This window comes from Lucilia sericata, unplaced genomic scaffold, assembly GCF_015586225.1.
Source record: "Lucilia sericata isolate MDLA Ls3-8-SP2 unplaced genomic scaffold, ASM1558622v1 Contig000564F_arrow, whole genome shotgun sequence".
NCBI lineage: Eukaryota > Metazoa > Arthropoda > Insecta > Diptera > Calliphoridae > Lucilia > Lucilia sericata.
The window spans coordinates 85,003-99,591 of record NW_023994574.1 but is presented as its reverse complement, the minus strand read 5'-3'; the positions used below and the strand labels follow the sequence as shown (position 1 = coordinate 99,591).

Sequence of the window (14,589 nt, the reverse complement as noted above, 5' to 3'; positions counted from 1 at the left end):
TTGCTTCATTTTTTTGAGTTATTGTAGAGTTTTTTTCAATTTTCACAACGAATACGAAAAATATTACCTGAGAATGGTTATCGTGGTAGTTCACTACGCGCGAACGGTCAAGTAGAGTCGAAGGGACTCTATTTTTACATTATTATTACCTGAGAATATAAAAAACACAAGAAAAAAATTGTGCTGTCATAAACACATTACAAAAATCATATATAAAAAACGGCGATCCCAACAACAAATTAACAGCGCCCAAAACGATCAAACCTATTGGCAGCGAAGCAATAAAATATGCATAACAACAACAATATTTTGCTACCTCCATCACTCTCATTATTTATTCACAAAATGAAATTTTGAACTGCCGTCAAGATAATTCTTTAAAAAGAGTTCATTGAGTGTTATTAAATATTAACAAAAGTTTTTACACGTAAAAACTGTTAACGAAAATTCAAATCAAATATCAAATATTGAGCAACAGAAGTTGATTTTTGAAATGTTTTTCATAATAAGAATAATAGTATCGACCTGAAACTACCTACATTTTGCGCAAAATTTGATGATTTTTCAAAAATTCGTCAAAATTATCCAGAGCTGGAATTGCATATAAACTATACATTTTTGGAAAGAACTAGTCCTGGGCTACTTCCAGTTTTTCGGTACCCCGATTCATGTCTTCTCCAAATGCTCTTTGGAGCCACTTGAAAATTCCACAATTTTTGGCAAAATTTGATGATTTTTCAAAAAATCGTCAAAATTATCCAGAGCTGGAATTGCATATAAACTATACATTTTTGGAAAGAACTAGTCCCGGGCTACTTCCAGTTTTTCGGTACCCCGATTCATGTCTTCTCCAAATGCTCTTTGGAGCCACTTGAAAATTCCACTATTTTTGGCAAAATTTGATGATTTTTCAAAAATTCGTCAAAATTATCCAGAGCTGGAATTGCATATAAACTATAAATTTTTGGAAAGAACTAGTCCTGGGCTACTTCCAGTTTTTCGGTACCCCGATTCATGTCTTCTCCAAATGCTCTTTGGAGCCACTTGAAAATTCCACTATTTTTGGCAAAATTTGATGATTTTTCAAAAATTCGTCAAAATTATCCAGAGCTGGAATTGCATATAAACTATACATTTTTGGAAAGAACTAGTCCTAGACTACTTCCAGTTTTTCGGTACCCCGATTCATGTCTTCTCCAAATGCCCGTTGGATCCACTTGAAAATTCCACTATTTTTGGCAAAATTTGATGATTTTTCAAAAATTCGTCAAAATTATCCAGAGCTGGAATTGCATATAAACTAAACATTTTTGGAAAGAACTAGTCCTGTGCTACTTCCAGTTTTTCGGTACCCCGATTCATGTCTTCTCCAAATGCCCTTTTGATCCACTTGAAAATTCCTCAATTTTTGGCAAAATTTGATGTTTTTTCAAAAAATCGTCAAAATTATCAAGAGCTGGAATTGCATATAAACTATACATTTTTGGAAAGAACTAGTCCTGGACTACTTCCAGTTTTTCGGTACCCCGATTCATGTCTTCTCCAAATGCCCGTTGGATCCACTTGAAAATTCCACTATTTTTGGCAAAATTTGATGATTTTTCAAAAATTCGTCAAAATTATCCAGAGCTGGAATTGCATATAAACTAAACATTTTTGGAAAGAACTAGTCCTGGGCTACTTCCAGTTTTTCGGTACCCCGATTCATGTCTTCTCCAAATGCTCTTTGGAGCCACTTGAAAATTCCACTATTTTTGGCAAAATTTGATGATTTTTCAAAAATTCGTCAAAATTATCCAGAGCTGGAATTGCATATAAACTATACATTTTTGGAAAGAACTAGTCCTGGACTACTTCCAGTTTTTCGGTACCCCGATTCATGTCTTCTCCAAATGCTCTTTGGAGCCACTTGAAAATTCCACTATTTTTGGCAAAATTTGATGATTTTTCAAAAATTCGTCAAAATTATCCAGAGCTGGAATTGCATATAAACTATACATTTTTGGAAAGAACTAGTCCTAGACTACTTCCAGTTTTTCGGTACCCCGATTCATGTCTTCTCCAAATGCCCTTTTGATCCACTTGAAAATTCCTCAATTTTTGGCAAAATTTGATGTTTTTTCAAAAAATCGTCAAAATTATCAAGAGCTGGAATTGCATATAAACTATACATTTTTGGAAAGAACTAGTCCTGGACTACTTCCAGTTTTTCGGTACCCCGATTCATGTCTTCTCCAAATGCCCGTTGGATCCACTTGAAAATTCCACTATTTTTGGCAAAATTTGATGATTTTTCAAAAATTCGTCAAAATTATCCAGAGCTGGAATTGCATATAAACTAAACATTTTTGGAAAGAACTAGTCCTGGGCTACTTCCAGTTTTTCGGTACCCCGATTCATGTCTTCTCCAAATGCTCTTTGGAGCCACTTGAAAATTCCACTATTTTTGGCAAAATTTGATGATTTTTCAAAAATTCGTCAAAATTATCCAGAGCTGGAATTGCATATAAACTATACATTTTTGGAAAGAACTAGTCCTGGACTACTTCCAGTTTTTCGGTACCCCGATTCATGTCTTCTCCAAATGCTCTTTGGAGCCACTTGAAAATTCCACTATTTTTGGCAAAATTTGATGTTTTTTCAAAAAATCGTCAAAATTATCCAGAGCTGGAATTGCATATAAACTTTATATTTTTGGAACGAACTGGTCCTGGGCTACTTCCAGTTTTTCGGTACCCCGATTCATGTCTTCTCCAAATGCCCTTTTGATCCACTTGAAAATTCCACTATTTTTGGCAAAATTTCATGTTTTTTTAAAAAAAATTTTCAAAATTATCCAGAGCTGGAATTGCATACAAACTATATGTTTTTGGAAAGAACTAGTCCTGGGCTACTTCCACTCTGCCGGTACCCCGATTCATGTCTTCTCCAAGTGTCTGTTTTTGGCATTTGAAAATTCTATATTTTACTACCATATTTGACGAGTATAAAATTATTTTAACTAATTTTTATTTTATATATTAATTTTTTGAATATATTTTAATATAATTTTACTTTATTTCTTAAAAAACATTTTATTTGGTGCTCGTTTTATTAAAAAATAAATTTTAATTCATTTGAAAATGAATTTTATAGTATGTGGAACGTATTTGACATATGTGGTGTGGGACGTATCTGGCCGACGAATTTAACTTCACACCCTTCAGTTTAGTCTATAGTTTAGTATAACGTCTTGATAATAGTTTAGTCTAACATCTGGAAAGTATTCAAGACTATGGACTGGACTGGACTTTAGTGCAAAGTCTGGATTGTAGTCTAATCTGTTGTTTAGTCTAGCATCTGAACTATGATGTTATAGTCTAAACTTTAGTCTAATCAATACTGTGGACTTTAGTCTCTTCTATAGTAAAGTCTATATTCATGACTAAGTCTAATCCATAGCCTCGACTTTAGTCTAGCTGCCGTCTAGTCTAAATTCTCGAATGTTGCTTAGTCTTGTCTATTGTCTGGACCATAGTCTGACTATAGTTCAGTCTATATTTTGGAATATAGTTTAGTCTATAGTATGGACTATGGTCTAGTATGTGTAGTCTATAGTCATGAGTATAGTTTTGGCTAAAGTCTAGTCCATAGCATCGACTGTAGTCCAGTCTATTGCCTGAGCTTAAGTTTACTCCATATTCTGGACTTTAGTATTTAGTTTGGACTATAGTCTAGTCGAGTCTACAGTCTGGAATATAGTCTAGTTCATAATCTCTCTATAGACCTCTAAATAAAACTATATGACCTCTTGCTATTATTACAAATCTTTTAAACATTCAGAAAACTAACAAAACAATTGGCACAACTTTAAATATAACCTCCTTCTAAAGCAAACTAGAAAACAAGCCACAAAAATTTACATAAATAAATTTAAATTGAATCACGTCCCACCATAAACAATTCAAAAAAAATATTACGTACGAAAAATGTTTGAAATATTTAAAAAAAAATATTGAAATTGAAAGTGTAATAAAAACAATTAAATAAATAAATTTATTTATATTTGTAGTGGACACTTAAAGTGTTGAGAATATATATAAATTAAAAAGACAAACACACAATATTGTTATTGTTTAATAAATATTGTTATTTTACATACACATTTAATTAATTTCCCATAAATAATTTACAATAGTTTATGTTCTATAACCGAAACAAAATTTTCCAAATATTTGCAGTTATTATTTTAATTTAACAGTTTTTTCAACATTCCAAAAAAAAAATTTCCAAATGTTTACATTTGTTGTTTTAATTTAACAATTTCATCAATATCTTTATGAAATTGTTTTGTTTTTACATTACATTTATACTTTGTTTATTTATTATTAATTTGTTTATTGTATTTCTATTAGCAACCCGATAGCAATTTGTGGTTTTCTTAGTAGTAAAATATTCCCACCGTTAATATTACATTATTAAAACTATTCATACGTATTTTTATTTATTTATTTTTATTTTTTGTTTGTCCAATTATTACTTTTGTGTAAATTTACTTGCAAATCATTATTTTAATTGTTTTAGTTAGCATGTCTAGCAGCACGACCTTGACTAGGTAATTCCATACTATAGTTACTAAGAAGCTAATTACAATAATAATTTTTGGTGAAAATTGGTTTAAGACGCAAGATTGTAGTCTAGACTACAGTGTGGTCTATAGACTATACTCGGTTTATTGTCTTGTCTATAGTCTGGACTATAATGTAGTCTATAGTCTGGACTATAATCTAGTCTATAGTCTGGACTATAATCTAGTCTATAGTCTGGACTATAATCTAGTCTATAGTCTGGACTATAATCTAGTCTACAGTCTGAACTATAGTCTGGTCTATAGTCCGGACTATAGTCTGGTCTATAGTCCGGACTATAGTCTAGTCTATAGTCTGGACTATAGTCTAGTCTATAGTCTGGACTATAGTCTAGTCTATAGTCTGGACTATAGTACAGTCTATAGTCAGGACTATAGTATAGTCTATAGTCAGAACGATAGTATAGTCTATAGTCAGGACTATAGTCTAGTCTATAGTCTGGACTATAGTCTAGTCTATAGTCTGGACTATAGAATAGACTATATATAGTCTGGCCTACAGTCTAGTCTATAGTCTGCACTAGTCTGGAATGTAGTAGGCTATGGGCTGGACTATAGTCTAATCTATATACTATAGTTTAGTCTATAGACTATAGCCTAGTCTATATACTATAGTCTAGTCTATAGACTATAGTCTAGTCTATAGAATATATTCTGGTCTATAGTCTCGACTATAATCTAGTCTGGACTATGGTGTAGTCTATAGTCTGGAATATAGTCTAGTCTAGTTTATAGTCCAGATAATAGTATAGTCTATAGTATGGACTAGTCTGATATATAGTAGTATACACTATAGTCTTGTCTATAGTCAGAAATATAGTATAGTCTAGTCTGTAGCCTGGACTATAGTCTGGATTATAATCTAGTATTTAGTCTAGTCTATAGTCTAGTCTATAGTGTAGACTTTAGCCTATAGTCTAGAATATAATCTACTCTGGACTATAGTCTATTCTATAGTCTGGACTATACGCTATTCTATAGTCTCGACTATAGTCTGTTCTATAGTCTGGACTATAGTCTATTCTATAGTCTGGATTATAGTCTAGTCTATAGCCTGGACTATAGTATATTCTATAGTCTGGACTATAGGCTAGTCTATAGCCTGGACTATAGTCTAGTCTATAGCCTGGACTATAGTCTAGTCTATAGTCTGGACTATAGTCTAGTCAATAGTCTGGACTATAGTCTAGTCAATAGTCTGGACTATAGTCTAGTCTAGTCTATAGCCTGGACTATAGTCTAGTCTATAGCCTGGACTATAGTATATTCTATAGTCTGGACTATAGGCTAGTCTATAGCCTGGACTATAGTCTAGTCTATAGTCTGGACTATAGTCTAGTCTATAGTCTGGACTATAGTCTAGTCTATAGCCTGGACTATAGTCTAGTCTATAGTCTGGACTATAGTCTAGTCTATAGGCCGGACTATAGTTTATTCTGAACTATAGTCTAGTCTATAGTCTGTACTATAATCTTGTCTAGACTATAATCTTGTCTATAGTCTATTTTTTAGTTTGGACTATAGCCTAGTATATAGTCAAGTCTATAGTCCATATTATAATCTAGTCTGGACTATAGTCTAGTCTATAGTCTGGACTAGTTTGTTTTACAGTATAGAGTATATTCTGGACTATAGAGTATAGTCTGGACTATAATCTAGTCTATATTCTAATCTATACTCTGTATCAGCATTGGCTATACTATAGTCTTAAGTCTGGACTATAGTATGGTCAATAGCCTAGACTGTATTATAGTCTTGATTATATTCTAGTCTATACTCCGGAGTCTTAAATCTGAACTTTAATCTAGTCTATAGTCTGTGCCATAGTCTAGCCTATAGTCTGATATATATCCTATAGTCTTAACACACTTTTTGATGAATATGGGAAATCAAAAATTAACCGTAATCATATATTTTTATGACATTTATTTATTTGTTGGGTTCTTACTTTTTCAACGTTTTTAAGATATAAACAACGAACTACATACGTCTAATAATAACCCTCTACTATCTAATCTAAAGACAAACATGCATCATAATAGACAAATTCCGTTAAATGATTTAATAGTGTTTTCTTACTTTGATTACTCAAAAATACTTTTTAATCAGAGATATATTTTTAACATGATAAAAAATAGTTTATTAAATAGGTCTCAAGATAACTTAAAGTAAAGTAGAATTGAAAAAAAAAGTTTTTTGTTATAAAAAGTTTTGAATTTCAACTCTAATATTTTTTTCACTTTCTATTACAATGTATGTGTTTGTTTAATGCAAATTTTATTGAAAAACTTGAAGAAGAAAGAGAACAAAAAAAATATCTAATAAACAAGAATAATAATAATTGTTGCATTGTGATTTCAATTGATATTAATAATGGAATATTTTTTCTAACTTTTAACAGAAATCTGTCAAATAAATTTAAATATAAATTAACGTTGACACAACGCCATGTGTTCTGATGACTGAAAGGAAGAAATTTAAATGTTAAATAGAATTTTAAGTGATGATCGATCATGAGTCAATAACATGATAAAATAGAGAGTTTCTAAGTGCAGGGGATCTTATAAGAAAATAACTAGCACTTAGTTATAAGTAGGAAGTTAAGCGAGTATATAATCTAGTCTATAGTCTAGTCTATAGTCTAGTCTATAGTCTAGTCTATAGTCTAGTCTATAGTTTAGTCTATAGTCTAGTCAATAGTCTAGTCTATAGTCTATAGTCTAGTCTATAGTCTAGTCTATAGTCTAGTCTATAGTCTAGTCTATAGTCTAGTCTATAGTCTAGTCTATAGTCTAGTCTATAGTCTAGTCTATAGTCTAGTCTATAGTCTAGTCTATAGTCTAGTCTATAATCTAGTCTATAGTCTGGTCTATAGTCTAGTCTATAGTCTAGTCTATAGTCTAGTCTATAGTCTGGTCTATAGTCTAGTCTATAGTCTAGTCTATAGTCTAGTCTATAGTCTAGTCTATAGTCTAGTCTATAGTCTAGTCTATAGTCTATAGTCTAGTCTATAGTCTAGTCTATAGTCTAGTCTATAGTCTAGTCTATAGTCTAGTCTATAGTCTAGTCTATAGTCTAGTCTATAGTCTAGTCTATAGTCTAGTCTATAGTCTAGTCTATAGTCTAGTCTATAGTCTAGTCTATAGTAGTCTAGTCTAGTCTAGTCTAGTCTATAGTCTAGTCTATAGTCTAGTCTATAGTCTAGTCTATAGTCTAGTCTATAGTCTAGTCTATAGTCTAGTCTATAGTCTAGTCTATAGTCTAGTCTATAGTCTAGTCTATAGTCTAGTCTATAGTCTAGTCTATAGTCTAGTCTATAGTCTAGTCTATAGTCTAGTCTATAGTCTAGTCTATAGTCTAGTCTATAGTCTAGTCTATAGTCTAGTCTATAGTCTAGGTCTATAGTCTAGTCTATAGTCTAGTCTATAGTCTAGTCTATAGTCTAGTCTATAGTCTAGTCTATAGTCTAAGTCTATAGTCTAGTCTATAGTCTAGTCTAGTCTAGTCTATAGTCTAGTCTATAGTCTAGTCTATAGTCTAGTCTATAGTCTAGTCTATAGTCTAGTCTATAGTCTAGTCTATAGTCTAGTCTATAGTCTAGTCTATAGTCTAGTCTATAGTCTAGTCCTATAGTCTAGTCTATAGTCTAGTCTATAGTCTACTCTATAGTCTAGTCTATAGTCTAGTCTATAGTCTAGTCTATAGTCTAGTCTATAGTCTAGTCTATAGTCTAGTCTATAGTCTAGTCTATAGTCTAGTCTATAGTCTAGTCTATAGTCTAGTCTATAGTCTAGTCTATAGTCTAGTCTATAGTCTAGTCTATAGTCTAGTCTATAGTCTAGTCTATAGTCTAGTCTATAGTCTAGTCTATAGTCTAGTCTATAGTCTAGTCTATAGTCTAGTCTATAGTCTAGTCTATAGTCTAGTCTATAGTCTAGTCTATAGTCTAGTCTATAGTCTAGTCTATAGTCTAGTCTATAGTCTAGTCTATAGTCTAGTCTATAGTCTAGTCTATAGTCTAGTCTATAGTCTAGTCTATAGTCTAGTCTATAGTCTAGTCTATAGTCTAGTCTATAGTCTAGTCTAAGTAGTCTATAGTCTAGTCTATAGTCTAGTCTATAGTCTAGTCTATAGTCTAGTCTATAGTCTAGTCTATAGTCTAGTCTATAGTCTATAGTCTAGTATAGTCTAGTCTATAGTCTAGTCTATAGTCTAGTCTATAGTCTATATAGTTAGTCTATAGTCTAGTCTATAGTCTAGTCTATAGTCTAGTCTATAGTCTAGTCTATAGTAGTATAGTCCAGTCTATAGTCTAGTCTATAGTCTAGTCTATAGTCTAGTCTAGTCTATAGTCTAGTCTATAGTCTAGTCTATAGTCTAGTCTATAGTCTAGTCTATAGTCTAGTCTATAGTCTAGTCTATAGTCTAGTCTATAGTCTAGTCTATAGTCTAGTCTATAGTCTAGTCTATAGTCTAGTCTATAGTCTAGTCTATAGTCTAGTCTATAGTCTAGTCTATAGTCTAGTCTATAGTCTAGTCTATAGTCTAGTCTATAGTCTAGTCTATAGTCTAGTCTATAGTCTAGTCTATAGTCTAGTCTATAGTCTAGTCTATAGTCTAGTCTATAGTCTAGTCTATAGTCTAGTCTATAGTCTAGTCTATAGTCTAGTCTATAGTCTAGTCTATAGTCTAGTCTATAGTCTAGTCTATAGTCTAGTCTATAGTCTAGTCTATAGTCTAGTCTATAGTCTAGTCTATAGTCTAGTCTATAGTCTAGTCTATAGTCTAGTCTATAGTCTAGTCTATAGTCTAGTCTATAGTCTAGTCTATAGTCTAGTCTATAGTCTGGTCTATAGTCTAGTCTATAGTCTAGTCTATAGTCTAGTCTATAGTCTAGTCTATAGTCTTGTCTATAGTCTAGTATATAGTCTATTCTATAGCGTAATCTATAGTTTAGTCTATAGTCTAGTCTATAGTCTAGTCTATAGTCTAGTCTATAGTCTAGTCTATAGTCTAGTCTATAGTCTAGTCTATAGTCTATGGTCTAGCTATAGTCTACTCTATACTCTATAGTCTCGTCTATAGTCTAGTCTATAGTCTAGCTCTATAGTCTAGTCTATAGTCTAGTCTATAGTCTAGTCTATAGTCTAGTCTATAGTCTGTATCTGTCTATCGTCTAGTCTATAGTCCTAGTAGTCTAGCTATGTCATAGTCTATAGTCTAGTCTATAGTCTAGTCTATAGTCTAGTCTTATAGGTCTAGTTCTATTAGTCTAGTCTATCAGTCTAGTCTATAGTCTAGTCTATAGTCTAGTCTATAGTTCTTAGTTCTATAGTCTAGTTCTATCGTCTAGTCTATAGTCTTATATATATCGCTAGTCTAGAGTCTACTCTTATTAGTCTGTATATGTCTAGTCTTAGTCTAGTATAGTCTAGTCTATAGTCTAAGTCTAATAGTCTAGTCTATAGTCTAGTCCATAGTCTAGTCTATAGTCTAGTCTATAGTCTAGTCTATAGTCTAGTCTATAGTCTAGTCTATAGTCTAGTCTATAGTCTAGTCTATAGTCTAGTCTATAGTCTAGTCTATAGTCTAGTCTATAGTCTAGTCTATAGTCTAGTCTATAGTCTAGTCTATAGTCTAGTCTATTAGTCTAGTCTATAGTCTAGTCTATAGTCTAGTCTATAGTCTAGTCTATAGTCTAGTCTATAGTCTAGTCTATAGTCTAGTCTATAGTCTAGTCTATAGTCTAGTCTATAGTCTAGTCTATAGTCTAGTCTATAGTCCAGTCTATAGTCTAGTCTATAGTCTAGTCTATAGTCTAGTCTAGTCTATAGTCTAGTCTAGTCTAGTATAGTCTAGTCTATAGTCTAGTCTATAGTCTAGTCTATAGTCTAGTCTATAGTCTAGTCTATAGTCTAGTCTATAGTCTAGTCTATAGTCTAGTCTATAGTCTAGTCTATAGTCTAGTCTATAGTCTAGTCTATAGTCTAGTTTATAGTCTAGTCTATAGTCTAGTCTATAGTCTAGTCTATAGTCTAGTCTATAGTCTAGTCTATAGTCTAGTCTATAGTCTAGTCTATAGTCTAGTCTATAGTCTAGTCTATAGTCTAGTCTATAGTCTAGTCTATAGTCTAGTCTATAGTCTAGTCTATAGTCTAGTCTATAGTCTAGTCTATAGTCTAGTCTATAGTCTAGTCTATAGTCTAGTCTATAGTCTAGTCTATAGTCTAGTCTATAGTCTAGTCTATAGTCTAGTCTATAGTCTAGTCTATAGTCTAGTCTATAGTCTAGTCTATAGTCTAGTCTATAGTCTAGTCTATAGTCTAGTCTATAGTCTAGTCTATAGTCTAGTCTATAGTCTAGTCTATAGTCTAGTCTATAGTCTAGTCTATAGTCTAGTCTATAGTCTAGTCTATAGTCTAGTCTATAGTCTAGTCTATAGTCTAGTCTATAGTCTAGTCTATAGTCTAGTCTATAGTCTAGTCTATAGTCTAGTCTATAGTCTAGTCTATAGTCTAGTCTATAGTCTAGTCTATAGTCTAGTCTATAGTCTAGTCTATAGTCTAGTCTATAGTCTAGTCTATAGTCTAGTCTATAGTCTAGTCTATAGTCTAGTCTATAGTCTAGTCTATAGTCTAGTCTATAGTCTAGTCTATAGTCTAGTCTATAGTCTAGTCTATAGTCTAGTCTATAGTCTAGTCTATAGTCTAGTCTATAGTCTAGTCTATAGTCTAGTCTATAGTCTAGTCTATAGTCTAGTCTATAGTCTAGTCTAGTCTAGTCTAGTCTATAGTCTAGTCTATAGTCTAGTCTATAGTCTAGTCTATAGTCTAGTCTATAGTCTAGTCTATAGTCTAGTCTATAGTCTAGTCTATAGTCTAGTCTATAGTCTAGTCTATAGTCTAGTCTATAGTCTAGTCTATAGTCTAGTCTATAGTCTAGTCTATAGTCTAGTCTATAGTCTAGTCTATAGTCTAGTCTATAGTCTAGTCTATAGTCTAGTCTATAGTCTAGTCTATAGTCTAGTCTATAGTCTAGTCTATAGTCTAGTCTATAATCTAGTTTATAGTCTAATCTATAGTCTAGTCTATAGTCTAGTCTATAGTCCTGTCTATAGTCTAGTCTATAGTCTAGTCTATAGTATATTCTATAGTGTAGTCTATAGTCTATTCTATAGTCTAGTCTATAGTCTAGTCTATAGTCTAGTCGATAGTCTAGTCTATAGTCTAGTCTATAGTCTAGTCTATAGTCTAGTCTATAGTCTAGTCTATAGTCTATAGTCTAGTTTGTAGTCTAGTCTATAGTCTAGTCTATAGTCTAGTCTATAGTCTAGTCTATAGTCTATTCTATTGTCTAGTCTATAGTCTCTTATAAACATTTAACCTTAAATAAAGTCTAAAGTTTTTATACAAAATCCCTTTAAATTATAATTTTTTTGTATTAATCTGTACTCTGTTGTATTTCTTTTCCATTCCAGATCACCACGTCCATTTCGATGTCGCCAACTTAAAAGATGATTTCGAATCGGACAGTTGTGTAACGTATCAACGTTCGGGTGATACAATAGTCATCAGTCTGGGATTTCTGCAGGTCAATCACAGATATATGATTGATCTTAAACTGCCTAGCAATTTATTCAGTGATCTAGGCAGTAGCCTAAATCAATTTCAACCCGATGTTTCAACAGTTCCTAATCTACATTGTCGCATTACCGAATTCTCTGGAGTGAAACATGATGAACATGATTTCTACGAAATGAAAATAGAATTTTTCGCCTACAAAGAGAAACTTTTGCGTGAAACACTGCATATTGTTAATTCGAATAATGATAAGGAGGTGCTGAAACTATTAATTGCTGCTCGAGTCTTGGGTAAGGGTAAAGGTACCCCCATGCTGCGTAATGGTATACACTGTATAGGCATGGAAAAGGATGAGGAATCAGAGGCTTCAGATTTTCCCGGTTTTGGCAAGGATACATAAATTGAGTTGAGTCTGTGCGAGTAGGCGGGGAAGAGCTCACGACTTTATTTAGAGAAATAAAGCAATTAATTTTTAATTGTTGAATATAATAATTTTTTTCTATTTTAAGATATTCAAACATTATTTTGACTAGTTCTTAAGGAAATCTTCTAAGTGGCATTTTATTCAATTAAAAATATTAGAAATACTTTAAAGAAAAACACAAAACAATACAATATCTACCTTATAACCCGACTTTTCTCAATATTAGTAAAATATATAAAGAAGAATTGTTATGTCTGAAACTTTTAGGAAAATCTTGAGTACTTATAATACAATTAAGTACGAATTTTATAAATATCTCACAAAACAAAATAAGAAAACAAAGATGGAAAAGAATTTATTCAAAAACTGAAAACTAAATTTTATAAAAATAGAGAATTTCTCTTAAACTTTCAAAATTTCCTAAAATAGTATTAATCATCTCTAAAGAATCAATTCTTTTCTTTCTCAGTTTCCACCATTTATTCAGGTATTGTGTTTAATATTTCTCTTTCTTTATAATTTTAATTACATTTTTATTATTTTCTGCTTTCTCATCTGTTTAAAAGTAATTATAATTTTTAAATAAATTCCATGAAATGTTAATGTTAATTTTTTGATTGTTGTAAACAATTAAATTTCAATAAATTTTATATGCAATTCAGAAATATTGTTTATATTATTTTTGCAAAACTAATAATAAAATACTACAAGTTTAAGTCATAATTTAAAAAAGAAAAATCCCCTTTCGTATTGCATATTTAATAAAAAATATATTAAAATCAAAACAATTATTTAAGTTTTATTAATGTTTTAATTTGTTTAGTTTTTATGTTATGAATTTCTGATTTTGTTTTTTTTTTTTTTTTTTTTTTTTAATAAATTATAAATTTAATTTCAAAATAATAATTTAAAAGTTTTATTCAATTATTTAATTATCATAGTGTGTAGAGGTGTTTGTTTAGTCATGTGAAAGTATTTACGGAAAATTTTGATAATTTTTAGTTAAAATTTTTAATTATTGTTTAAAGAAGACATTGAAATTCGAAAAATCTTCATTAAAACGACAACTGAATTGATGCTATAGGACGATCGATCGATTCGATGGTGCTTCATTAAACAAATTCTTTCAAATTCTTCTCAATCCTCAGCAGAAATTTAGATAAAAGTTCTATAAAGAATAACAATTAGAAAAATAATTTATTTTTATGATTTATAGGGTCGATAAGATTTCACCGGTTCACATTAAACTGCAGGCTGAGGCTCGTATTCGTGATTGAATAAATTTGAGCGTAATTTTTGAGACAATGACATACGATATCGAACAAGAAATATACTACAATGTAGTATATAGTCAAGGCTATAGGCTGATCTGCAGTCAATAATATAGACTGATATAGCCAGGACTTGGACTGATCGATAGTAAAGACTAGAACCTGATCCAAATTTAAGACTATAGATTGATCAATAGTCAAGATGATCTATTGCCAAGACTATAGACTGATATAAAGTCAAAACTATGGACTGATCTATAGTCAAGACTATAGACTGATCTAAAGTCAAGAATATAGACCGATCTATAGTCAAAAATATAGACCGATCTATAGTCAAGAATATAGACTGATGTATTGTCAATACTATAAACTGATCTATAATCAAGACTATAGACTGATCTGTAGTCAAGACTATAGACTAATCTATAGTCAAGACTATAGACTGATCTATAGTCAAGACTATAGACTGATCTATAGTCAAAACTATAGACTGATCTATAGTCAAAACTATAGACTGATCTATAGTCGAGACTGTAGACTGATCTACATATAGTTAAGACTATAGACTGATCTATAGTCAAGACTATAGACTGATCTATGGGCAATACTATAGACTGATCTATAGTCAAGACTATGGACGGATCTAAAGTCCAGAGTATAGACTGATCTAAAGTCCAGACTATAGAA

At 31.5% G+C, this 14,589-nt stretch overlaps 1 protein-coding gene across 6 annotated transcripts in view; it reads left to right on the top strand.

Annotated features, from left to right (window-relative positions):
• Positions 1 to 13,527, top strand: part of LOC119606249 (UPF0687 protein C20orf27 homolog) — a 57,357-nt gene extending 43,830 nt beyond the window's left edge. For 5 of the 6 annotated variants that reach the window (XM_037959682.1, XM_037959680.1, XM_037959677.1 and 2 more), the window contains exon 3: positions 12,105 to 13,241. In XM_037959682.1, the coding sequence (XP_037815610.1) occupies positions 12,105 to 12,607 (503 nt within the window). In that variant the 3' untranslated portion in view covers positions 12,608 to 13,241. Of the gene's footprint in view, positions 1 to 12,104 lie in introns of all 6 variants that reach the window. The other variant, XM_037959681.1, reaches the window with a different exon arrangement.
• Positions 13,528 to 14,589: the final 1,062 nt, after the last annotated feature.